Genomic DNA, 25479 nt, shown 5'->3' on the forward strand with positions numbered 1-25479 from the left:
CGTTGACAGTTGCACAAATCACTTGATTGCAGTGATTGCTCCAAAATTACAGCATTTAAATATTAAGTTAAGGGTACAATCATTTTTGTCCAGGTCTGTTTCAAGTTTCTTTCTTTTTTCTTTTTTTTTTTCAAATTCTGTTGAAGCATGGTTGAAAAGCAATGTCATGACTTTCATTTGTCTTCAAATGTTGATTCAAAGTACTGTATAACAGTAATGTAGGTGGAGTGTGATTTATTCCAAACTGAATCATTGATATATTAAAGTAAACAATAAGCATTTAGGTCAAAGTACAAAAACACTTAACAATTGATAAAACCAATTACTGTGGTTGTCGATTCTGTTTGCAATATAATTAAATTTGTGGTCAGAGGAGTGGTGGCCAAGTGGTTAGGGCTTAGAGCTTGGAAAAAAAAAAAAAAGGAATCCAGAGGTTCTGTGTGCGAGCCACACTCCCACAGACTGCCACTCGTGGTCTTTACCCAGAGTGGCAGCCCACTGCTCCCGAAGGGGCTGGGTTAAATGCAGAGAGTTAATTTCTTTCTCTGTACTTGTGACAGTGTGATTACAATAAAAAACCTGGAAAAATGTTTTTATTTAAAGACACTTTACCAATAGTATGGGTTGTGAGTCAACTCTGGTAAATGCTGAAAAGTTTGTGAACATCATTTGTATGAGGCCAAAGAAAACTTTCCTGATTAAAAATATTATATTATAGCCTACAAAATCCCTGGAAATACTGCTGTCTCAATAGGTATTTTTAATCCTCTGTATTTTCTCAAGTCAGTGGTTAGAATCACTTTCTATCAAGATATTTAACAGCACTTCACGCTTCCTCCTTCTAACCATCTTTAGTGAGATGCAGATTCAGCTTCCCAGCAGAACTTGGACATCTGCCCACACTGCCAAAGGCAACAAAACCTGGGTCAATGACCATGGTGTTACTGACCTCCCAGCAAACTGCCCTGACCTCAAACTGGAGCTATGGAGTACTGCCAAGGGGAAGATGAGAGACTCCAGGGCCAAAAATATTGTTGACCTGAAGGTCAGTGTCAAAGCTGCTGTTGCCTACATCACACTTCAGTAAAACCACACAGTGATTGCTTTTATGCAGGACAACGTTGATGCAGCAATACATGCAAACAAAGCCCTGACCAGGTTTGTGGTGCAAATACTTACAGTACAGGTGATGGTGGTACTCTATGGTTATTTTATTACTTTACTGAATACTGAATAAGACCACGTGGGATCGTTGTAGGTGAAATGAACAGCATGCAATAACTTCCAGTTACACATGCATTGTGCAACACAATTTCTAATTTGAACGTCAGCGTGTTTCCCCACAAGGGGGCGCTCAATTCTTTAGGTCTACTTTCCTGCACAGGTTGAAAGAAATCAGGTTTTTGCTGACTAAGTCAGTTTCTGTGTCCCTATTTTGAGTTTGGTAGGTTAGGTATGTTAAAACGGAAAGGTAGCAGTATTTATAATATTCATGTAATTATATTTATAGAATGGTTAGTCATATAATTTATAATATTATATAGTTAATTAGGTTTTCTAACATGAGGCTTGTAAAAGAAAAGTATAAAATGTAGATCTGCAAAATATAAAAAGTGAATACCTTACATATTAAATCTGCTTTAGCTTTAGCCAAATATACTGCCCAAGAGAATATCATGACTACCAACCCTTATTCTGAAGGTGTCTACATGCAGAGCTGCAAGCAGTTTAAGCAAACATACTTTTCTCTCTACACAAGTTGATTACAAATATTTTTGGGAATTTAATTTTCTTTTCTATTAAAAAATGAAATACACTTGATCCTTTTTTAGTATAGATAAACTGTTATAGATATTTGAAGTCTGCTATATATCTGCACTGTATTTTCATGCATTATATATTTATCTACTGCTGATTGCTTTTAATTCTCTTATCACAGATATATCACATTTAAACCACATACTATGTTATTATTTTCATTGTTTTTGTTGTAGTGATTATTGAGTCCACATTTGCATCAAATACAAACAGTCAAAGTTATCTGTGATGTTAAACTGATTTGACCTGGAGGGTTTAGTCCTGCTTCATGGGGAAAATACCTGCATTTCAAATCTCTGCTTATCACCATAATCTAATATAATAATGCAGTTTTTTCTGCAAATATTCCATGTATTATTATAGTCAGCCACCAAATGACATGCATGAATACATGTTTATTGGCCACTCTATTATCCCGGGACACTCTCTCATTAATACAAAATTAACCCATCGACTGATATCGATTTGGAGTTTTTGGAAATGGTGACCTGGGGCATCGGCCTCTGCACCCAGTTCAAAACAGACCGTCTAGGTTAATTAATAATTCTGGAATGGTTTTATGTTTTTGAGAAATTTCACACTGATTGCTTCCCCTTCATAAAATGGCATACAGTGGAAAAAATTAAAAACATAAAAACAGGGTGCAAAAAGAGTATTTACAGTTTTACAGATTTCTTTGATTATTATTTTTGTCACTTCTAAATCTTGCTGATCACCAAAAAAAATGTGAAAATCAGGACAAGTAAACTATTTTTGAATTATTATCTTATTGAATGATAGGAAAAAAATGTTAACGATTGGCCAAAAAAAACAAAAACAAAAAAACAACAACAATAAAAACTGCCTAAACCAACCAAGGAAAGTTAATTCTGGATCAACAGGGTTTTACAAAGAAAAAAGTAAACCAAAAAGACAAATGCATACAAAAATCAAATAAGTTCACATTATAAAGCCTAATTGATTTAAAAATGTAAAGATATGCCCTATAATTACTCAAAAAAAAACTACTCAATTACCTCTTAAGGACCAAGCTTAAGTTAGTGTAGGGAGAGTTTTCAGGGATGATTCAACATACCGGTATTTTAGGAGGCCTTGATTTTTAATTAGGCAACACTAAAACCCTTCATTTTTTATGATTTAGAAGTGAACTCACCTGTGTACTTTAAGCCATTGATCTGCTGCATAATGTCAAAATTGCATGCTTCAAATGTGCGCGCACCCTACAAACTCTTTCATCAACATGTTTGATTGTTGGTTTGCTAATGGCTGATTTTCTTTCCAATCTAAATCAACACCCAAACCTTCCAAAAAGTGTCACTTTGTTTTCTTCTCAGTTCACAGAATATTTTGCTTCAGTTTTGCCATTGCTAAAGCCCTGCTCCTCTACAATATCCTCCAAAAGCCACAGAAACCTACAATCTCCCATTCTATCTCCAAATCAGAACCTTCATATCATCAATATAAATATTTTTATTGATACAGGCTGATACACACTGGTGCCTCTATATGAAATCATAATTTATGGGAGAAAATTAGGCCTCTGATCAGAGATAGTTGATAATTCCCTGTTTTAATATATAAAAAGAAAAACAAAGCTAAAAAAAACAAAACAAAACAAAGGTTAAGAGGTGGAATAAACAATCAATTTGAAAGCCAGTAATTGTTGGATACAACAAGACACAGAGTTTTTATTAGCTGCTAAGTCATATAAACCAGCTTTACTCACACTTCATTATCTCTCTCTCTCTCTCTCTCTCTCTCTTGAAAATCAATTTTCATCAATGACTTAATCTTTGATCATATTTTAATGTAATGTTTTATACAGTAGCATTCCAAAAAAGTAAAAAAAAACAAACCACATAGAACTATTTGATCAAGTAAACACACAATGAGGGAAATATTGAGCACTTAATCATCATTAATGGTCGAAACATGTCTATTGTGCCTGAATTTGATGTGTAAGTATCAGATCACATTTCAGTTATTCTGTTTCAGTTATTTTTACCATAATCCCCAATCCCCAACAGCATCAATGCATCTTTACAGATGGGGCAAATGAAACCTTTAACCTGATTTACTCTTCCACCTCCACATTGCCTTGAACCTTTGTAGATGAGCTGGTAGATAAGTTTCATTCTTTAATTTCAGACAGGATTGATTCTATAATCCTATTAAAGGAAGGCCATTACTGAGGTGGGAAAGTCTGAGGAGAAATGCTCCAACAGTCAGAAGGGAAAAAAGTGAGAGGCGAAAAGCTGGAGTCCAGGTTCATTACAAAATCTATGAAGAGACACTGTGCAGATAAAGCTAAAATTATAGCTGAAATATGCAAGGAGATCTTTCTTCTCTGAGATCATCAGCGAAAATATTAACAGTCCTGGTGTCTTATTGGCCACAGTGGACAGATTAACAAAACCCTCCTGTGACTGTAGCATCTAAACTCCACTCTACCAAAGCCTGTTATGAATTTGTTAGCTTGTGTTAGTAACCCCTAACAGGTCAGGTACCAAAGTTTTCTTGTTTAAGTTTCAGTATTTCCCCAAAAATAAACTACAAGCAATTTAACACCAATGAAGCTCTTTTTCCTGATGTCTCAATGTTTTACCCACAGCTATGGGTAAAACAGGGAACGACTATTTAACTCTTGCAAGAGCATGCACAAGCCCATTTCTCCTCATGCACGCTCTGTTTAAAAGTTGCTGTTTTCATCACTTATACAAGCTTACTTACAAAAGAAGATTTGCAGTTTTTCCACTATGTCAGACTCACCACCGGTAAGTGAAAATGGGGACGAGCACGTAGGGCGACCTTACATGAACACATCACCAGAATGATTGACAATTAGGAGGACCACTTATTTTGATGATCCATCCTGAAAAAGATCATCCTCCACTATACCTTTAAGGGGTCTGCCTAAAATATTTGACAGCTATAGTTGATCCGAATGCGGCTGCCAATGTTCTCACTAATGCTAAGAAAGTGGAGCATGTCACCCCAGTTCGCAAGAGCTTACAATGACTTCCCATCTCTCTGAGAATCAACTTTAGAAAAACAAATGTAAACATCTATAAATAATTAAATTCCATTTATTTCTATAGCTCCAACTCGCACCACATGTCATCAAAAGGCACTTTACAGAGACAATCTGTCAAAAAACATGGACAGATGGACTCAGTATTCGTTGCTAGACAGACAGTGGGAAAGTTCAAAATGTTTATTAATACAAAACATAATAAGTGCGGACTGTGGATTTGCGGATCGCAGAGGCTGCATGGAGGAGGTGGGGAACAACCCTATCACTGACACTCAGGTTTACCAGTTCAGTCCATCTTCTCCAAGGAAGGCAGGATCCAGCCGATGGACTGCCAAACAAGCTGCAGTGCAGAGCCGCCCAGAGTGTCCCTGATGCAGCAACCTCAGTGAGCAGGCAGGAATTCAATCCTGGTCAGGGAAACAGATCAGACAGGACAGTTCTGGAATCCAGTGGTCCACAGCCCGGTCAGGGGTTCTGATTCTCACAGGAACAGACAGATACAGGGTTCCAGGAATCCACAGAGCTTGAAGGTAGGTTCATAGTTCCAGGAGTCTAGCAGCATTGCTCAGAAAGACATGCAAAGATATAGACAGGCGGGCTAAGTGGTTAAGGGACAAAGACAAGACATGGTACCAGGATAACTGCAGAACTTTTAACTGTACTCCACCTAGGAGCCAGGATTACGGGACTTTAAACTAGCTTCCCCCCGCCTCGGCCGAGCCAATAACAGGAACAGAGAGCGCTTAGCAGGTAAGAGCCAAGACACAATCAAGAGGTGACAAGACAAACACTAAAACCCTCTTAACCCGCTGGCCTCCAGGGACGGGGACACAAACCTTGGAATAACTAAAACTAACGAAACAAACATACATCATACAATGGTCTTGCCCCCATAGCTGGGCTGAGCCAAATATAAAGCAACAGACGCAGGTGGATAAGTTGAGGAACATAAGTTGATGAAGTGAAGAATTAAGTTCAGCAATCAGAGCAGATCATGACACAATTCAACCGGATCATACAGTTAGATTGTTTCAAAGCTTAATTAATTAATTACCTCTATGCCTTACAATGTGCTTTTCTCTGTTTTTGCATTACGTTTTTTGAATATACAGCACTTTGAATTTTCTATAACTGAATGTGCTATACAAATTCACTTGCCTTATCTTGCCTATTGTGGATCAAAAAATAGTTTGGTTAAAAAAATGTTAACCTTGGAACTTTAAGATTGATGTCATTCTTCTTTCCTCTAAAGTATAAACACAGATTTTGACTGAGGAAGGATTGCAAGGATTTTTTATATCCTCCTCAACATGTAGTCTGGCAACTCAGGAAGATAAAGCCTTGGTTTTGTAACAATCGCTTGACTCATAGATATACAATTCTTTGTTTCTCGGTTATTTGTTTTGAGGTACAATTCAAGTTATGTACAGGGTAATTCTGGTTTGGATAGCTGTTCTCTTCTCCATAAATAAAACCAATATTTTTAAAAAGCATATTTTGTATAAGCTCGGGTTGCCTTTGGCTGTTATCAAAATGTATAATTTCAAACATTTGAGTGTAAAAACAAAGGTAAAGTAAGAAACTTTGCAGGGAACTTATACCTCTAAGTGCTGTGCATATGTGGCAAGGAATTAATTCCAAAAGGTTTTCTGTACAAATCGATAATTATCTGCATTATTTGTAGTTTCCACAGATTTCTGCATAATACAAACTCCTTTCAAACGGTGTCTGGAACTTATGACCAGTGCATATGGCAGAGGAATCCCTGAAGCTTTTAAAGTGAACACTGTGTACGATGAAGCTGCTGTATAGACTTATTGGCTTTACTGGTTAGCAGCAGTGCGTCAGCCTGTTGTGTGCCTCTGCGCTCTGATTGGCTCAGGGCGCAGTGATGCTGTCTGCATCCTGCTCTGTTAGGCAGGACAAGAGGGGAGGGAAGTTGGAGGCGCGGCACCTTAACAGAAGCGGCTAAAACAATAATTTTATCTCGTCATCTGAAAGATATGTCATCTGTCAACATGTGTGGGACGACAAAAGAGGACGCCGCATCCAAGCCGTGACCGCATCCAGTGAAGACGACGGTCAGAAGCAGCCTGACTCAGTAAAGTCTCATCTTTGCACCCAGTGGATGCAGAAAGGGTCACACCAGGAGCCATGAGCGCGTCCGGGGACGACCCGCAGAGTTTACTTTGTTACAAGGTAAAGTGGATTCTGATTCATGAAGTGCAGCGCTAAGGGTAGGTGCGTCACCCGATCGCTGGAACTGATCGGAGCAAAAACAAACTCAGGTGTGGAGAGTTTTCACATTTTAGCATTTTTTTGGTTTCCCTGCACTAACTTTGAGACGCGCCATGTCCAGGAGGACTAAAGTGTTGAGCTATAACGGTGATTGTTGATATATTTATTTTGTTAGGTGTTTTAATTCTGAAATCCCTTCACGTTGCATTGCACAGGCGGACATCAGATCAGGCAGAAATGAACGCGCACCCTTCGGACGAAAGATGCGTCATGGTTACATTATTAGGAGAGCGCAGCGGGTTATTGATTAGGGGTGGATGGATTTCCACAGAGCCCGCTCTATAGGCATTAACAAGTCAACTGCTTTTCCCAGGGGTCACGTGTTGTGTAAAAGAAAAACTGCGTTTTAAAAATATTTTTATTTATTCAGTATTGCACCCAAATGACCTTGACAGAAAGCGTTTGCTTTATACTGGAGAAAACTGGAGAGACCTCAAATGGCACATTCAGTGCCATTTGAGGTCTCCTTCAACTTCTACTGCATAGCTTAATGGACTTGTTGCAGGCAATACCTTTCCAGTCGTGTTATCAGGGTGATTCATGGTAACATCCTGCCTGTGTGCAGGAAACCGATTGAGAAGAACCAGAACTGAACTGGAGAGTCTCAGATATCAATAGACTGCTTTCAAACAAAAATGGGAAATAGCCTCTGGGTTTCTCCCTTGAAGCAAGTTATATGACCTTGTTGTCATGCGTGAAAGGTTGTCCAACTGGAACACCTGGACTGTTTAGTGAGTGTATTTGCAATAAACAGTTAATGATAAGCAATGGTCAGAAGATAATATCAGATTAACAGATTCTCTCAGAATAGCTGACAAAGAACACTGCATGGCAGTAAAACAAAAAAGCTGATACATATGTTATGAAAAGTATCACATTAACAGCTGAATCCAGATATTAACATGCAGCACATAAAGTGGTTTATAACTTTTTTTCTGACTGACATTAAAAGCAAACAAAAAATGTCCTTTTTCCAGCTGTAGGATTACAAAACCATTAATATTTTTTGCATGCCAAAATAATCAGATATATAATTTAGGATTTAGGAGGACTGGATCAAAATTGTAGAAAACTATTGTATAAAGCTTGTGTTAGGATGGACAAACTGTTTCATATTTACCCAACATATAGTTTAAAATGAGAATCTATCAAATACAGGTGAAATGGTTGTCAGGTTCCAAATTAGACACAAGCTAGAAAATAATAATTATATCACTTAATAATATGGAAATGAGGCAAACAGAAGTAATCTTAGTTTTGTCCAGCCTTTGACTTATTTCCAGATAAATCTAAGGTACAGTGCAAACTTTTTTTTAAATTTTGCACTCCCCAATTTACAAATTTAAGTTTTGAAAACCTGCAGCCTGCAGGGCATAAGTGATAGAGCAACATAAAAATGTCTGCAGATTACTAAAAGATTTGTGTGTCAGGTGGTTAAAAAAAGTTTAAAGTGTTAAAAATATCTTATAAAATGCAGCAAGAGTACAGTCCTTTTTAAATTAACTGTTATAACTGTGCTCCTTCTTGAAAGGAAAATTGTGTAGTCAGATAAGATGTATAATATTATGTATAATATTATAATATTTTTAAGCAAGAAACCATAAATAGTAAGTGATCCTCAGATCGGAGAATGGAAATACATCATGTGTCTAACAAGAATCTTCAACCAATCGGGAAAGATCAGCTTTAGGTGAGTTCCAGCTGACCTGTTCTTATGCCCTATTTCTACATAGGTAATTTAATGAGAGTTTGATGTTAACCAGCAATGGTTGGTGTTGGTCAAGCATTGTGCAGCTGATATGCATCACTTTTTTTGCATGATTAAGCCAGGCTTATTATTTTAATATTCATTCATACTCTCCTAATTAATAAAAACAAAAAAAGAAATGTAGAATTATATATTTCTATATTATATATTACTCTAATTAATATTCACCACACAAAGATCCACTTAAAATCTGTTTGGATTTAGTAACTTCTAAAATTAAGAACTAAGATTTTCACCAAAAAACTGTATCATATCCTTCAGCTACCAAGTAAAAGAACAGCTACCATGTGAATTTGTACGTTGAACAGCCTGAGTCTGATCCAGTTTAGGAAATTTTCATCATGTGGTCTCTTGCTTGTTCTTTCTCTGCAAACCAGAATCCATGTACTAGTGTTGACTTAGTAGGCTCTTGTTGCCAGAAAGCAGGCTTCACAAGAGAAAAATCAGCTATAAAACTATAAGATGACAAGCTTTATCAAAGCATGTTACACATGAAAAATGGGAATTACACATTTTCAAAAACTAAGATAACCAAAGGTTTCAAAAAAGTTGTTCCTATTTACATAATACTATCTCAAGCGTGGTGGTTGTTTCTAAAAAAGATAGTTTTAAATTCAACTCAGAGGCATCCAAACAAAGTTTTTATAATGCAGCTGTACTATAGTCTAGTAAAAGTATTAAACACAACCTGGATAAACCTAGTTCTGGTAGGTAAAGGATCAAATCTGAGGTTTTCATTGGCGTTGCAACACTTTATGTAGCCCAGCTTCATGTCAAGTTCGATTATATTTGTTCCACATCCATATTAATAATTTGTTATGGAGTAGATCCAGGAAAAAATTGAGAGAGCTATGATGTTGAACCACATGATGATCAACAGATGGGAGATTGTTCTTAAATTAAAATGAAATGCATCCCAGCTTTAAAAATGAATGAAAACAGTTCTGATTTAAAACCATTTATGATCTGTTTTGGTCCTATTACAAAGCATTTAATTAATCTGTTTCCTGGCTTGTCCATTTGATGCTAAACAAACTTAAATACTGCTGAGTTTTTTTTGGAGATAAAAAAGTTACAGCTCTGTCATGCACGCCATTGTTTCCACTTTCGACTACTGTAATTGCAAGTTTAACAGTAGGTAGTTATGTGATGCATGTGATGCCGTTATATAAAAAAAAAAAGTTACACTGAGTTCTTTCAGGCTTCACACAATAAACGCCTTGATATTGAAGTGAACTCTGTCAAAGGAGCACACATGCTGAGGGTAACAATGACCTTAAATTTCCTCTGTTTGTACAGAATCGCTTTATAGATGGCGGTGGGGGTTGTATCTATTTCTGGCTTAATAAGCATCGATAACTATTCTAAAGTTCTGTTTTCCTTTTTTTCCCTCAATTTCTTAGTGCTGTGATGTTCAGGCTTCAGTTGACTCCTGATCTTTGTGCAGTCTGAATTAAAATCTTTACACATCATCATGGATGACTGTGTTTAATTTACTCAAATTGGTCATATACACTCACCGGCCACTTTATAAGGTACCCCATGCTAGTAATGGGTTGGACCCCCTTTTGCCTTCAGAACTGCCTCAATTCTTCGGGGCATAGATTCAACAAGGTCTGGAAGCATTCCTCAGGGAGTTTGGTCCATATTGTCATGATGGCATCACACAGTTGCCGCAGATTTGTCGGCTGCACATCCATGATGCGAATCTCCCGTTCCACCACATCCCAAAGATGCTCTATTGGATTGAGATCTGGTGACTGTGGAGGCCATTTGAGTACAGTGAACTCATTGTCATGTTCAAGAAACCAGTCTGAGATGATTCCAGCTTTATGACATGGCGCATTATCCTGCTGAAAGTAGCCATCACAAGTTGGGTACATTGTGGTCATGAAGGGATGGACATGGTCAGCAACAATACTCAGGTAGGCTGTGGCGTTGCAACGATGCTCAATTGGTACCAAGGGGCCCAAAGAGTGCCAAGAAAATATTCCCCACACCATGACACCACCACCACCAGCCTGAACCGTTGATACAAGGCAGAATGGATCCATGCTTTCATGTTGATGATGCCAAATTCTGACCCCACCATTCGAATGTCGCAGCAGAAATCGAGACTCATCAGACCAGGCAACATTTTTCCAATCTTCTATTGTCCAATTTCGATGAGCTTGTGCAAATTGTAGCCTCAGTTTCCTGTTCTTAGCTGAAAGGAGTGGCACCCAGTGTGGTCTTCTGCTGCTGTAGCCCATCTGCCTCAAAGTTCGACGTACTGTGCGTTCAGAGATGCTCTTCTGCCCACCTTGGTTGTAACGGGTGGTTATTTGAGTCACTGTTGCCCTTCTATCAGCTCGAACCAGTCTGGCTATTCTCCTCTGACCTCTGGCATCAACAAGGCATTTCCGCCCACAGAACTGCCGCTCACTGGATGTTTTTTCTTTTTCGGACCATTCTCTGTAAACCCTAGAGATGGTTGTGCGTGAAAATCCCAGTAGATCAGCAGTTTATGAAATACTCAGACCAGCCCTTCTGGCACCAGCAATCATGTCACGTTCAAAGTCACTCAAATCACCTTTCTTCCCCATACTGATGCTCGGTTTGAACTGCAGGAGATTGTCTTGACCATGTCTACATACCTAAATGCACTGAGTTGCCACTATGTGATTGGCTGCTTAGAAATTAAGTGTTAACTAGCAGTTGGACAGGTGTAATAAAGTGTCCGGTGAGTGTATATCAATTATTGTATATTTTTTTGATTATAGGAAAATATATTTTTTTTCACACTTATGAGCCTTCTAATATTTGTAGAAAGAAAACAATTAGAAACAGTCTTGTATGTGCGGAGCTGAATGAGATGACTCATGCTACCCGTGGGCTGAGGCAGTCAAAACAACCACCCCTCCTATTCTGTCTTCTCCATTTTTTCCTTTCCTGCCTTTGCTTATTCCATCACCTTGTGTTTTCATCCATTTATGTTCAGCCCTCCTCTGAGGGAAGATATGTCTCTTGTGTCTCTAGATTGGAAACGTGCAATGTGGGGGCCAGCAGCCGTCTGAAGACATGTTACTAAGTGCCAGTCTTGGCTGTCAGATGCAAACCCTGCTCAGGAAGTGAGAAGTCCAGTTATTAGAATCAGGATCTGTGTCACTGCTGTCAATTCAGGATGCTTCAGGAATGGAGCTAGTGGTTCAGCATGGAAAAGAAATGTGTAGTTTTTTTTATGTAGATTAGCGGATTAAACTAGCCTGACGTAGTCCGACTCAATTCTAGTCAGAATATGAGTCTGATACTGCTCCATAGAGCTGTGATTATGGGGCGTGTTTTGAACGAACCAGGAAAAAAATGCCTCTGTACTCAATTGGATAGATCTACAACCAATAAGAGCAACGGAGTGCGTGACGTATCTTAAGCGAGGCATAGTTGTTGTCCACAAAAATCAAAGCGTGCAGTTTCACGCCTAGAATAAGAAGATGAGACTTGATTGCGTTTCTCTGTTCCTCTTTTAAAATTAATTTGCTGTCGATATCTTCTAGAACAGACCTAATAGCAGAATCTACTCACCCAAACTCTCCAGCGGCAGCCATTATTGTTGTCACCCAAGCGCGCTTTGGTCACGTGGTTGATAACGTTACTCTTGATCATCTGTCCATCATCGTATAAAGCCCGCCCTGACAATTTGATTGGATCGCCTGACAGTGGGCTTTAATACTCGCGCTACTATGGAGCAGAGCCAGACCGAACTTCCCCGAACTCAAACCTTGTGGGCGGGACTAAGTTCGGACTGGCACCCAGGCTAGGATTAAACATACATATGATACTGAAAAGTGGTTGATACAGTAGTTGTCCAAACAACTGGATTGTTTATAAAAAACATTTCAGTACAACATATGAAAAATCAAAAGAATTGCCAACTCGCAAAATATGTAACAAAATTCAGCTTCTTACTGTACTTTCAAAAAATTAATTCAGATCAAATCAGACAAAACCTTTCTTGTTTCAGGTTAGAAACAATTGCCAATTTCATGTGACCTGTAACTGTGGTCGCCCACTCTTAGACACTGTACTCCCCTTTCATCTGCTAGCAAATTTGGATCTGTACAAGGGGCTGAAAGCACACTAGATTGCTGTGGTTTGAAAAACTTAAATTTCAGACCTTTGCCATTTTAGTGACTCAGACTCAGTTGATCCATTTTTAAAGCCATGAAAAAAGAATGGAGGTGCTGCAGGTGAAAATCAGTAGGGGTTACTTTGAGAAATACTGAAGAAATTCCAGAACCACTACCCATGTGACAAATTGGAGCTGCGATGTAGGTCAACTGGTTAGAACTACAATGATACCGGGTCGGCCAAGCCAATACATCTCCTTTCCATAGGTTGACAAGTTGCAGCAGATAAGGTGCTGGAGAAAATGCAGCAGCCAGGAGTTATAGAGCCTTTGGAGAGTCCGCAGGCATCACCTGTGGTTATGGTGCCAAAGAAGGGAACGTTTGATGGAGTGGGTGGATGGAGTTTGATTGGTGAGGGTTCCACTTACATAATGTCCGGTGTTCTTGGATGACATTCTGGATTAAGAGACTTTTGATTAATCTTTGGTAACACTGCATTGCTGGAAAGTACAATATTAAAAGTAAAGGACTTGCATTCTGACAAATGCAGATTCTTGACAAGTGAGCTAATCTTCCTTGGCCTCAGTACAGGTAGCAAAGGGATTGTGATTAATGAGGTGCGGACAAATAGTCTGTGGTCCACTCCCTTGGATTAGAGACAACGGCAGGGGGTCTTTGGATTGGCATTTTATTATAGAAGGTGTGTAAGAGGGTTTCTCTGTATTGCAGCTCCCTGTTTCAGTTGTTGGGGAAGGACCAACCGTTCATCTGGTCACAAGACTATGGAGTGGCAGTGAAAGCTGTTCCACACCAGGGGGAGGAGGCACTAAACCTGGACGTAGCTGAAGTAAGGAAAACTCTGAGGAGAGTCAACCCAAGGAAGGCCCAAGGCCCTGATAACATACCTGGGTTGGGTGTACAATGAGTGTGCAGATCAGCTGGCTGGTGTCCTCACAGAAATTTTTAACACCTTGCTGGACCGATCCATAGTGCCAGCATGCTTCAAGTCTGCCACCATCCTTCTGGTCCCAAAGAAGCCTCAGGTCACCTCATTTAATGATTTCCGGCCTGTCGCACTGACTCCAATCATGATGAAGTGCTTCGAAAGGCTGGTTAAAAAACACATAATCTCCAGTCTACTGCAACATTCGACCCGTTCCAGTTCGCCTACCGATGGAACCACTCCACTGAGGATGCCATCTGTGCTGCTCTTCACCTGGGCCTGGCATACCTGGAGGAGAAGAACACCCACGTGCGGATGCTGTTCCTGGACTTCGGTTCAGCTTTCAACACCATCATCCCACAGCATCTGATGGGCAAACTGGAACAGCTGGGATTCAATACACCTCTCTGCAATTGGCTGCTAGACTTCCTCACAGACAAAGCTCAGTCAGTCCTGGTTGGACAGTACTCCTCTGATGTCATCATCCTAAGCAAAGGCTCCACTCAGGGCTGCTTCCTGAGCCCCCTGTTGTTCACCCTTATGACACATGACTGCGTCCCAAGGTTCACCACCAATCACATTGTGAAATTTGCAGACGACACCACAGTGGTGGGCTTCATCAGAGACAATAAATAAAGTCCTGGACTACAGAGAGGAGGTGGAGCAGCTGATCCTGAATGTGGAGAAGACGAAGGAGATCATCGTTGACTTCAGGAAGAACTGGCACTAACCACTTCACTGGTCATCAACAGCTGAGCTGTAGAGATGGTCAGCAGCACCAAATTCCTGGGGGTGCACATCACAGACACCCTCACCTGGACTGTTAACACCACCTCACTGATCAAAAGGACACAAAAGCGCATGTACTTCTTGCGGAGAATGAGGAGAGCCCACCTGCCCCCACCCATCCTCCCCACCTTTCTACAGAAGCACCGTAGAGAGTGTTTTGACCAGCTGTCTCACTGTGTGGTGTGGAGGCTGGAGCGTCTCAGACTGGAAGAAAGTGAGGAGAGTGGTGAGAACAGCAGAGAAGATCACCGGGGCTCCTCTTCCCTCCATAAAAGACATTTCATCCCAGCGCTAGGTGTCCCGAGCCCGAACATGGACTGCTCTCCCTGCTGCCCTCTGGAAAGAGACTTGGAAGCATCTGATGCAGGTCCAGCAGATTCCAGAACAGTTTCTTTCCCACTGCCATTAAACCTCTGAATGTTGTATAAAATTGGATAAAAAAAAAAAAAAACCTGAATGTTGGAACTATAACTATATACATATGTTTACATTATCACTGCTGCTTACCTTTATCACAGCTGCACATTAAATAATAAAATTAAAATGAAATGAGGTTTTGTAGAAGGCATAGATAGGCAAAGCAATGATAAAACCTTTGTACAGATAGGTGAAGCTCGTGCTTTCAAACTTGAGAAACCTCAAATAAACAACCAAACAGTAAAAATGTCTTAACACCTGAAAACAAAATCTATTTTTTGTATCAACATTTTGAAATTGTGAATATACAAAGAAGAATTAATTGTTCAGTACAATAAAGTTTTTTGCAGCTTACCCTGCATGCTCTAACAGAGCATTCTTACATGGATGTTTTATACAGCACATTGATTGCTCCACTTAATCTGGGACACAGGGACTCATTGCTGCTTAACTAGTTGAATGTGTTTTACTGTGCAGCTGCACTCTGTATTTAAAAAAATATTTTTTTCAAATACGAGATTTCAAGAAGTTAGGTTAAGAAAATTAGCTAACAATAACAATAAAAAGATAAAGTCAAAAGAAACAGGTTTTTGATTAATTCTCAGAACTTCAGTCAAAATCAATTTTTGGATGAAAGGGAGATTTTCCGAATCTAAATAGGCCACTGTGTGACTTTAGTTTTCATTACCAGACTGGGAATCCAGCATATTTTTAGGGACTTTTGCTTTACTTGAAAATACATGTCGAATCTCTTGGTGATTGATGCCACTGCTCTATTTTTGGCTCCCACATGCTGAGACATCAGAAGATGCTGAGTTATTGTTGTGGCACTAAAGATGCAGCAAGCAAAAATAAGTTAGCTTTGCGTTAGTTTTAATTTATGCAAAAATATTCACATTTTGGCATGTTAAATGAACAAACTAAATGTTTTATTCAAATTTTCAAATCCTATTACAGTTTCTAATTTAAATCAATGTCTCTGCTTTGAATGGCTCATTCTAACAGCCATAGATCTTTTTATCTGAACCATTCTAATGTAGCACTGTCTGAATGTTTTAGATCATTGTTCTGCTCAGATTTGTAACTCTATCCCCAATCTGGAGTCTTTTACAACATTGGTCAGGTTTCTTAGAGGACTGTCCCTTATTTAGCTTTAATCAGCAATCAACTCTGACAACTGTCTATGTCTGATGTCCATGGGGCCATGATAGTGTGTTCTGCATGATGCAGTGCTAGTTTTTTCCACCTCCTTAATAGTTTTGCATTCCTTTTGGGCCTCATCTTACCTGAACACTGTTTTCACGTTTCTTCTCCTTCCACCGATGGCCTTCTTCTTGCCACTCTTCTCTAACAGACAAGTTTATGGGGTGCCCAACTTACAGTTGTCTGCTAAAAGATTCTCCAACCAGAACTATGAATCTCTGCAGCTCCTCCAGACATTCTGTGTGTATTTTTTGCTACTCCTCTGAAAATGGTTTCCTTGCCCAGCCTGGCAATTTAGGTGTTCCTGTTGATGGGTTTTCAAATGTTTCATCATCACATGATAACCAGCTCACGGTTATATGTCCAAAGCTTGGTACATTTTTTCATAACCCAACCCTTCTTTAAAGTTCTCCACAGATTTATCACAGAAAATTCATCTATAATGTTCTCAGAACAGCTGCATTTGTCCTTGGGAAGAATGATGGAGGAACAGAGATGCGACTGTAGAATAAAGCGGACTAATCCAAATGCACTCAATACTTTTCCAGTTTTTTTTTTCAAGAGAACCGATTGAAATGATGGAACATTTTCTTTTCAGTTTGTGCACTCCTTTGTGTTAGGCTTTTGGAATACAAAATCCCAAAAAAAAATCCATAATAGATTGTGTTTTAATGTAAGAAAATTAGACCTCAAACAACTTACTGAGATGGGAATGCATGATAAAGAGATACACAGTTTACAGGAATAATGCATTCCTAAATCTGAATATGTTTAATTGAAATGAAAGGTTTGTTTATTACGATCAATCCTCCAAAGTGTACAGCATTACAGTTAAAAATCAGCGACCAGTCAACAACAACAACCAGTAAAGGTCCGCAGACATTTTTAATTATAATCCGTTACTGTAAACAGAACTTAATACTGAAGTACAATGCAGTGTTTATGCATCCATGTTATACATTGACTTTTAAAATAAAAAATAGAAAAAAAATAGAACATTTTTCCATTTTAAAATCTAAAGCATTTTTTAAAAGAGAGAACAACAATCATTCGTATATAGACAATTTCCTGATTCACATATTTAATAAAACACCTAAACTGACCGTTTGTTTTTGTCTTTATTTTTTATGGTTTAATGAGAGAAGTGGGTTTTAGGCTGCCCTGCAAGGCTTTTAAAACTGGGTTTGAATGGTGACAAAGCCATTCTCAAGCACATATCAAGGTGCTCATTCGTGAGCCTGGATAAATATTTATTTTTGATTATGTTCATGGTGGAGAATCCTGCTTCACAGCAGCTGGTTGTGCCAAACATACTCAAAATTTGCAAGATCATCTTTGAGCACACCATTTAACTTTTCTTTCAGTAGTTCACTGCGGTTCTTCCAGCACTTTCTCTGTTTTCTTTTTCTCATTGTCTTCTCCTTCTTTCCCACCGCCTGGCTTGCCGCAGGTTTGCCTGCTGTGTCTAAAAGTAGCTTGCAGCAGCAACCCAGACTGACACAGCTCATTGGCTAATTTGTATCACGTGTAGCCCGGTCCTGGATGCTCCGGAGGGCTTTACCATGTTAAGAGGAGAAGCGGCGCAAATGAAGTAGTCACTGCCGTCAGATAACAAGCAGTAATTTATAAATGTTTTATATCCGGTTGGGTCCGTATTAGGCAGCAGGTGGGTTTGGATCCGGACTGCTGTCCATTATATTTAAAGGATAAATTAAAACTTTACACAGAAGAACATTTGCACTTGTCTAAATAAAATTGTTAAATTCCTTTCTTTAATCACAATATTCTAATTAAGACCAATAAAAGCTGAATAATATTCAAAAAAGACTACAAAAACCAAGGAGCTGGTGGTTTAAAAACATCTGGAGGGCAACACCTATCAAAATTTGCATGTGATTTACTGGTAAGATCTTCGAAAATATTTTAGCTTTTTATGAGAATGCCCTTTTCTTACGTTTAAACAATTTGAGTTCATCTTTAATTCCTTAATTCCTCTGTATAGCACGTAATAAGCAAGCTGCTCCTGTCTACATGTGCCACAGCTGGTTATCTCCATAAAGGGCAGAACCTCAAGGACATGCAGACATTTTGGGTCTAGCACTGGGGGAGTTCTGTGCTGCAGAGGCACTAATCTGTATGAGTCATAAACCTTATCCAAAAGCTGTTCCTGATACCTAGCCGGAGGACAAGAGAGAAAATAAATGGTTGCCAGGTTATGGAACTGGGGGGCAACACACAGATCGTTTTCCCTGCAAGCTTTAAGGGTTCACAGATGTGCTCAGCAGCACAAAAACAAAAACTTAGAAGTGCAATGTAGGCTGTCAATTAGCTTAAGCACTTAATGTGACACAAGGGAGGTGAGATGTGAATGACAGGGAACCAATAACCTGTTAAAAAGACACTCAACTGCACGGCTGTGCCAATATAAAGGTGCTATTACTGAGCTGTGACCAGTATAACATAACTAATATCTGCGGTTAAATACAGCTCTTTTTCAAAATTACACACTTTACATACTATGAATTGATGGAAAGTCTTTCTTTCATGACATATCAGTGCAAAACTTGAGCATGAATTTATGTTGGATATTTTTATAGCATGTCATGTCCCCGCCTCTCTGGTTTGTTTTTAGACCAGATCAATCCAAATTGATCTCATCGAACAGTCTGCCACTCACTGTGGGATAAAGCTTTTAGAGTTGTGTTTTTATCTGCTCGCTCTTGCAGAGTGCCTGTATAATTTGGTATGGCTCTGGTTCTAATGCCTCCAGCTTGATTGAAAATACACTACACAGAACCCATATTTACCAGCACAGCTGCAGATAACGTACCATGTTTTTGAGACAGGATCTGGACTACAACTTCAGAGTAGAGAGAGTTTTGACTAGTTGGTAAAACTAGAAAGTCAGAAATGCAATTTTTTTCCTTAATCTAGGTTTAAAGTTTAAATCTTTCCCATAGATAACATATAAAGAAAAGATTTATTGCAAGATAGTTGCTGCACTGTTTTTGCATCTCTGCCTTATCACATTTTAGACATTCCCAGAATTTTTTTTTGCATTGTAACCTGAGGGGCAGATGTGTTCCTTTCCAAATAATCATGGTGCTTCATTAAAAGGAAAGATTAGCTAGAAATGTACTAAAATAATATTACAAACAGTTTAATTTATCACCAATCAGTCCTCTTCATCAACAATGTCAAGTTTTTCTCCTTATAAAGCTACCGGTATTGATTGATTGGCTGAATTTTCTTCACTTGTCACCTTGAATTTAACTGCCCTTAATAGTTAACTGCTTAATAGTTAAATCAAAGCCATGATTTACCATTATTAAGCTCATAACTATTTGACTCCTTGAGGAACTCATGATCGTCTGCTGACCTTTAGATATAAAAGAAAGACAATTACATTTTGACATAAGTAATACTCCAAGGCCTTGGTGCAGAACAACTCAACGCACACCGACGATAACAAAACGTGTACTTCGCTCAAAAAAAGCCCACAAATACAGATATAATATACTGTATATGCTTGGGAAATCATTCTGGAAGTTTCGAATCTTGATTTAACTGATATAAAACTCGCAGCATCAGTCAAATATGGTGGTGGTAATGGGATGGTCTAGGCTGCTTTGCTGCTTCAAGACCTGGACAACTTGTCATAACTGATGCAACTATGAATGGTGTCTTGTGGGAAATGCTAAAGGAAAATATCTGACACTTGTTGCATGACCTCAAACCAGCCATCCTTGCTTTAAAATCCTCCAATGGGCTGATTGAAATAACTTTGCAATTAGAGGGGCCCAAAATTCCTTCTCTATGATATAAAGGGCTCAGTGGCAGTTCTAACAGTGTTTAACCTCAAAGAATCTCTAATCCTGCTTTGGGTGCTTTATCTGAAATACTCCAAAATAGCCTAACACTGAAAAAAACTAAGCAGAAGGCAGAAAACCTAAACTCAAAACATTACTGAAGAATGAGATCATGGCAAAGGTCCAACATCTGAAATAACTTCCAAGACTTTATTACATCACAGAAAAAAATAATTTATTGTGCAAGAGGGCTTGTGTGGTAGTACTTTCCCAAAGGATTTACTGCTGTACTGTCTGTATTTTGATGCATGCACACCACGTGGAAGTAGAATTAGTTCAAATTTATTACACTGTCCAGAGCTGTAATTCTTCTTCTGCTGTTACACTTTCATCATCTGCACAAAACCACAAATCAGAATCAGTTTGGCCAGAAGTATGCATTTCTAATTAAGTAACTTTATTCTTTAAAAGGAATAACTCTCTTGGGATACTGATGCTCAATCATGGAACGAAAATGAAATCCCCATGTACTTATATGGTGCTTTGAGTATGAGAAAGAAAGCAGAAAAGCAGCTCCAGATGGAAAGTGCCTGCAAATTAGGTGGAGTTCCTGGGACCTTTAATCTTTTTTTTTTCTTTTACATTTTACAAATAATATGTGTTTGTGTTAGCAGGAATGTTCAAAAGAAAAACAAAAATCTTTTGATTAACATATATAGATCAATAATATACTTTATGCACAAATTAACATTGAGGATCCTGCCATGTTTTCGCATATCAATATTTCTAAAAGGAAAGCTGTTTCTGCCAGCGACATCTTGACAGTATCGGGAACCAGAAAGGAATCAATAAATATTTAGCATTTAAAATACATAGAAATAGTTAAAAATTCCATGGAAAAGTATTCCAAAAATGTACAAAGGGGGCCAAAGTAAATGAAGCCATCCAATTCAGGATAACAAACACCTGATGGAATATTGATGAACCCCACAGGCGGACCCCACACAAAAATCAAGAACAACGTTGTTTCTATAAACAACAGTTTGTAAACCTACGGGAATCGCTCAAGCCAACAAATCACCATACCTGGAAATAATATTCAAAATAAAAAAAACATAGCTAATTACAAAGTTTTCTTTCTAGCCATTTCCTTTTTCAGACCTTTGGTGGCTCTCACAGAGCCGATTTCTCCTCTAATTCAGAAAAAAACCTTAGACAGGGATTTAAAACCAGGACTAGAACCAGGCAACAGTGCTAACAACAATAGCTATGTTTACATGAACAAAATCCCTTGAATGGATTCAAACATATTCAGAGTGAGATTATTATCTTCAGGTAACACAGAGTACATGTCAGATTAAATAATACTACTTCAGCGATAGTATCTAGGTGTTACTTTATTGTATGTCTCGTACCATGTCTGTTGGTTGTGCTGTTCTTTTTATATCTCTTTGCAGTTCAGTTCAGTAGCTTTTATTTGTCCCAGTATGGGCAATTTTGTGCAGTAGTAGTACACCTTTCACACACATGTTCACATTTCACAAATCACAGATAAAAAATAAAAGAAGGACAAGAGACACATAAATATTTAAAAAAAGATAAAAGTAAGGTGGATAAAAGAGACAGAAATGTAAAAAATAATAAAAAGTCAATAAATATGTGCAAATGAGAGCATAGACCTGAATGCATGCAACATATGGCTATCTGCTTTTCCTCGTAGAGTTTAGCAGCTGAAGAGCAAAGGGAATAAAGGAGTGTTTGTATCTGTTGGTCCGAACTGGAGGGTATCTAAAACGGGAACCAGAGGGTAGGAACTGAAATTCGTTATGTAGGGGATGGGTATAATTATCCAATTATCTCCCTTTTATCTCCTATTTCTTTAATCTTTTGTCCTTTTTTCTGTTTTTCCTCTTCTTTTCTACTTACATTGCAGTGTCCATATAATCTGTAAAACTCCATGCATAATTATATTAAAGCAATTTATATGCATAAAACAAGCAGAACTCTTTGGCGATAGCCCTACTGCTACACTTGTGAAAGTAAAATCTGTTGACAATTATTCTTATTGCCACATTGCCAGACAGGACACTGTTAAAAAAAAAAAAAAAACATATTCAGAGTGAAAAAAATTTATCCACCATTTGTATGGCCACAAAATCAAATAATCTAAATAAGACGTGTATTTAAACACACCATGAAAAATTTAGGATATAAGCAGTTCGGCATGTAAAGAGGTATCGGATGTCCCTAAAACAACTACAGAGGAAGAAGCTGGAAGAAGTCTGTGTTGTAAAAAAAACAACATAGCATCAAGATGTAATTTAGAGAGCCCAGAATGGATCCATGCCAGGTTCTGAGAGGTTTTAAGGTGTTATTGCTTTCCGTAATTAAGCAACAGGAACTCCGACTCAGCAACTCATGCTGTTGGTGTTTTTGCATTACTGGATGAGATGGTGGGATGGAATTAAAATTCCTCCTAGTTTTGCATTGCTGCAAATATTACAGAAAAGACAAAGACTGCAAGAGGATTACTCTTCCCACAGAGCCACAGTAACGCAGTCAAAGGTTCCATTTAACAAAAGACAATTTAAACAAGTTTAAAGCAAAGTTACAAAAGTTTTTCATTTAGTTAAAAATATATTCTCAGTTAACCCTACATTTCATGATTCATGTGGTTTTGACACAATTTTAGATTAATTGACTGTAAGCATGCACCCATTTTAACGATGTATAAAACATTAAATAATGAGGTCTAAATAATGGAAGTCTTTCATGCAGTAACAAAAAGAAACGTTGTTAGCTTCTACTGAACTTGACCAATAATTACATACAGAGCTAAACAAAATAAAATACCAAACATACTTAATACACTTATTTAAAGTTTTCTTTTTACCTTTTACTGTGGAATGATTATTTTCAAGGAAACTGATGAATGTCTTTTTGTACAAGAGGATGTCAGGGCATTCTATGCAGAGACACAAGACTCAATAAACTCAATATAGTCTCAATAAAGACTCAATATAGTCTGTGTTAGAGGATAAAAATCAGATCAGCTGTGAAGTCATGAGCTGCTGTGAGCCTGCAGTCCTGGGTTTGTTGACTGGACCTGTACAACTTGCAGTCTTTCCATTTCAGTGATCTAGCTGCAGTCAAAGAATAGCCAAAGACCACAAGATACTGCTTTATTAACTATTTGACATTCAGGTCTATTTTTGCTTACTTTTTTTGGTGACTACTTGTAACAGCTCTAGCTGCTTCTTACAGTTGTAACAGTACACTGTGTGCAGAATTATTAGGCAAATGAGTATTTCGACCACATGATCCTTTTCATGCATTTTGTCCTACTCCAAGCTGTATAGGCTTGGAGGCCAAGTACGATTTAAGTAAATCATGTGGTGAGCATCTCTGTAATGAGAAGGGGTGTAGCCTAATGACATCAACACCCTATATAAGGTGTGCTTAATTATTAGGCAACTTCCTTTCCTTTGGCAAATGGGTCAAAAAAGAGATCTGACAGACTCTGAAGGGTCAAAAATTGTCCGATGTCTTTCAGAGGGGTGCAGCAGTTGGCAAATAGCCAACAGGGACGCAAGAAGCGTGTTAAAAAAAGAAGACGCAAAGTAACTCCCCATGAATTGAGAAGGATCAAGCGTGAAGCTGCCAGGAAGCAATTAGCCACCAGTTGTGCCATATTTCAGAGCTGCAACATGTCTGGAGTGCCGAGAAGCACAAGGTGCTCAATACTCAGGGACCTGGACAAGGTAAGGAAAGCTGAAAAAAGGCCACCTTTGAACAAGAGACACAAGACAAAACGCAAACAATGGGCCAAGAAATATCTGAAGGCTGATTTCTCCAGGTCTGATGAAATGAGAGTGAGTCTTGATGGGCCAGATGGATGGGCACCAGGCTGGATCAGTAAAGGGCAGCAAGTTCCTTATCGACTCAGACGCATGCAAGGTGGAGGTGGGGTACTGGTATGGGCTGGTATCATCAAAGATGAGCTTGTGGAACCTTTTCAGGTTAATGAAGGAGTCCAGATCAACTCCCAGACCTACTGCCAATTTCTGGAAGACATCTTCAAACAGTGGTACAAGAAGAATTCGCCATCATTCAAGAAAAACATGTTATTCATGCAGGACAATGCTCCATCACACGCATCAAAATACACCACAGCATGGCTGGCCAGAGAAGTCTAAAAGGAGAAAAATAATGACATGGCCCCCTTGTTCACCTGATCTGAACCCCATCGAGAACCTGTGGTCCTTCATGAAATGTGAGATCTACAGGAAGGGAAAATGGTCCACCTCTCTGAACAGTGTCTGGGACGCTGTGGTGGCTGCTGCACACAATGTGGATCGCAAACAGATCAAGACACTGACAGAATCTATGGATGGAAGGCTTTTGAGCGTCATGGTGAAGAAAGGTGGCTATATTGGTCACTGATTTGTTTGTTTTTTAGTTTTTGAATGTTGCAAATGTTTATTTCTGAATTTTGAGTTATTATATTGGTTTACCTGGTGAAAATAAACAAGTGAGATGGGTTTATATTTGGCTTTTATTACATTGCCTAATAATTCTGCACAGTAATTTTTACCTGCACACACAGACCTCCTCATAAAACGGCCAAATCTAAAAAACAAAACAGAAAAAACATATAAACTTCCAAAAATATTAGACTTTGATATTAAGGAGTCTTTTGGGTTGATTGAGGACACAATTGTGGCCCAATAATAAAAATAATCCTCAAAAATTAACCTGCCTAATAATTCTGCACACAGTGTATGCATGCAGTCACTTCAAACTAGAAGTTAAGCATTAACTATTTTTACGCATTCATGCAGAGAAATAAAAAAACATTGTGCAGTTATACTGTTACTTCCCTTAGAAGTTTTTATAACATTATACCCTTTTGGTCATAAGACCTATGAAATTACATTGGACAACAAACACCACAGATCAAGAGAAGGCTGCAGCATTTTTATCTGTGATAGTTAAACCATCTGCAGTAAGGTCCAGTAGCAGTTTGCCAATAGAAGTCCAACTGAAGGATGCAGCACTCTAGTAATTTGATTTATATGACCCTGGATAGCAGAGTCCTGTCCATTCCTCAAATAACTCATCCTAATGCCTCCGGACGGCATCTTTTTGTGTGCTCTTGGTGTTAATTGCCGCTTGACGTGTAATAATATATGTCTATACAAGAAACTCAGAGCCTGGATTATCTGCAAACTTTCTTTTATTTGAAAGACTTAAATCAAATCGTGTCAGAAAACCTCCAGGCATTTAATAACTTA

At 38.5% G+C, this 25479-nt stretch overlaps 1 protein-coding gene across 2 annotated transcripts in view; it reads left to right on the forward strand.

Annotated features, from left to right (window-relative positions):
* Positions 1-6768: 6768 nt before the first annotated feature.
* slc4a8 (solute carrier family 4 member 8) overlaps positions 6769-25479 on the forward strand; it is a 57138-nt gene continuing 38427 nt past the window's right edge. For both annotated transcript variants that reach the window (XM_038288079.1, XM_038288080.1), the window contains exon 1: positions 6769-7051. In XM_038288079.1, coding sequence (XP_038144007.1) covers positions 7007-7051 — 45 coding nt within the window. In that variant the 5' untranslated portion in view covers positions 6769-7006. The remainder of the gene's footprint in view (positions 7052-25479) is intronic.

This window comes from Cyprinodon tularosa, unplaced genomic scaffold, assembly GCF_016077235.1.
Source record: "Cyprinodon tularosa strain WSP-4 unplaced genomic scaffold, ASM1607723v1 ctg248, whole genome shotgun sequence".
NCBI lineage: Eukaryota > Metazoa > Chordata > Actinopteri > Cyprinodontiformes > Cyprinodontidae > Cyprinodon > Cyprinodon tularosa.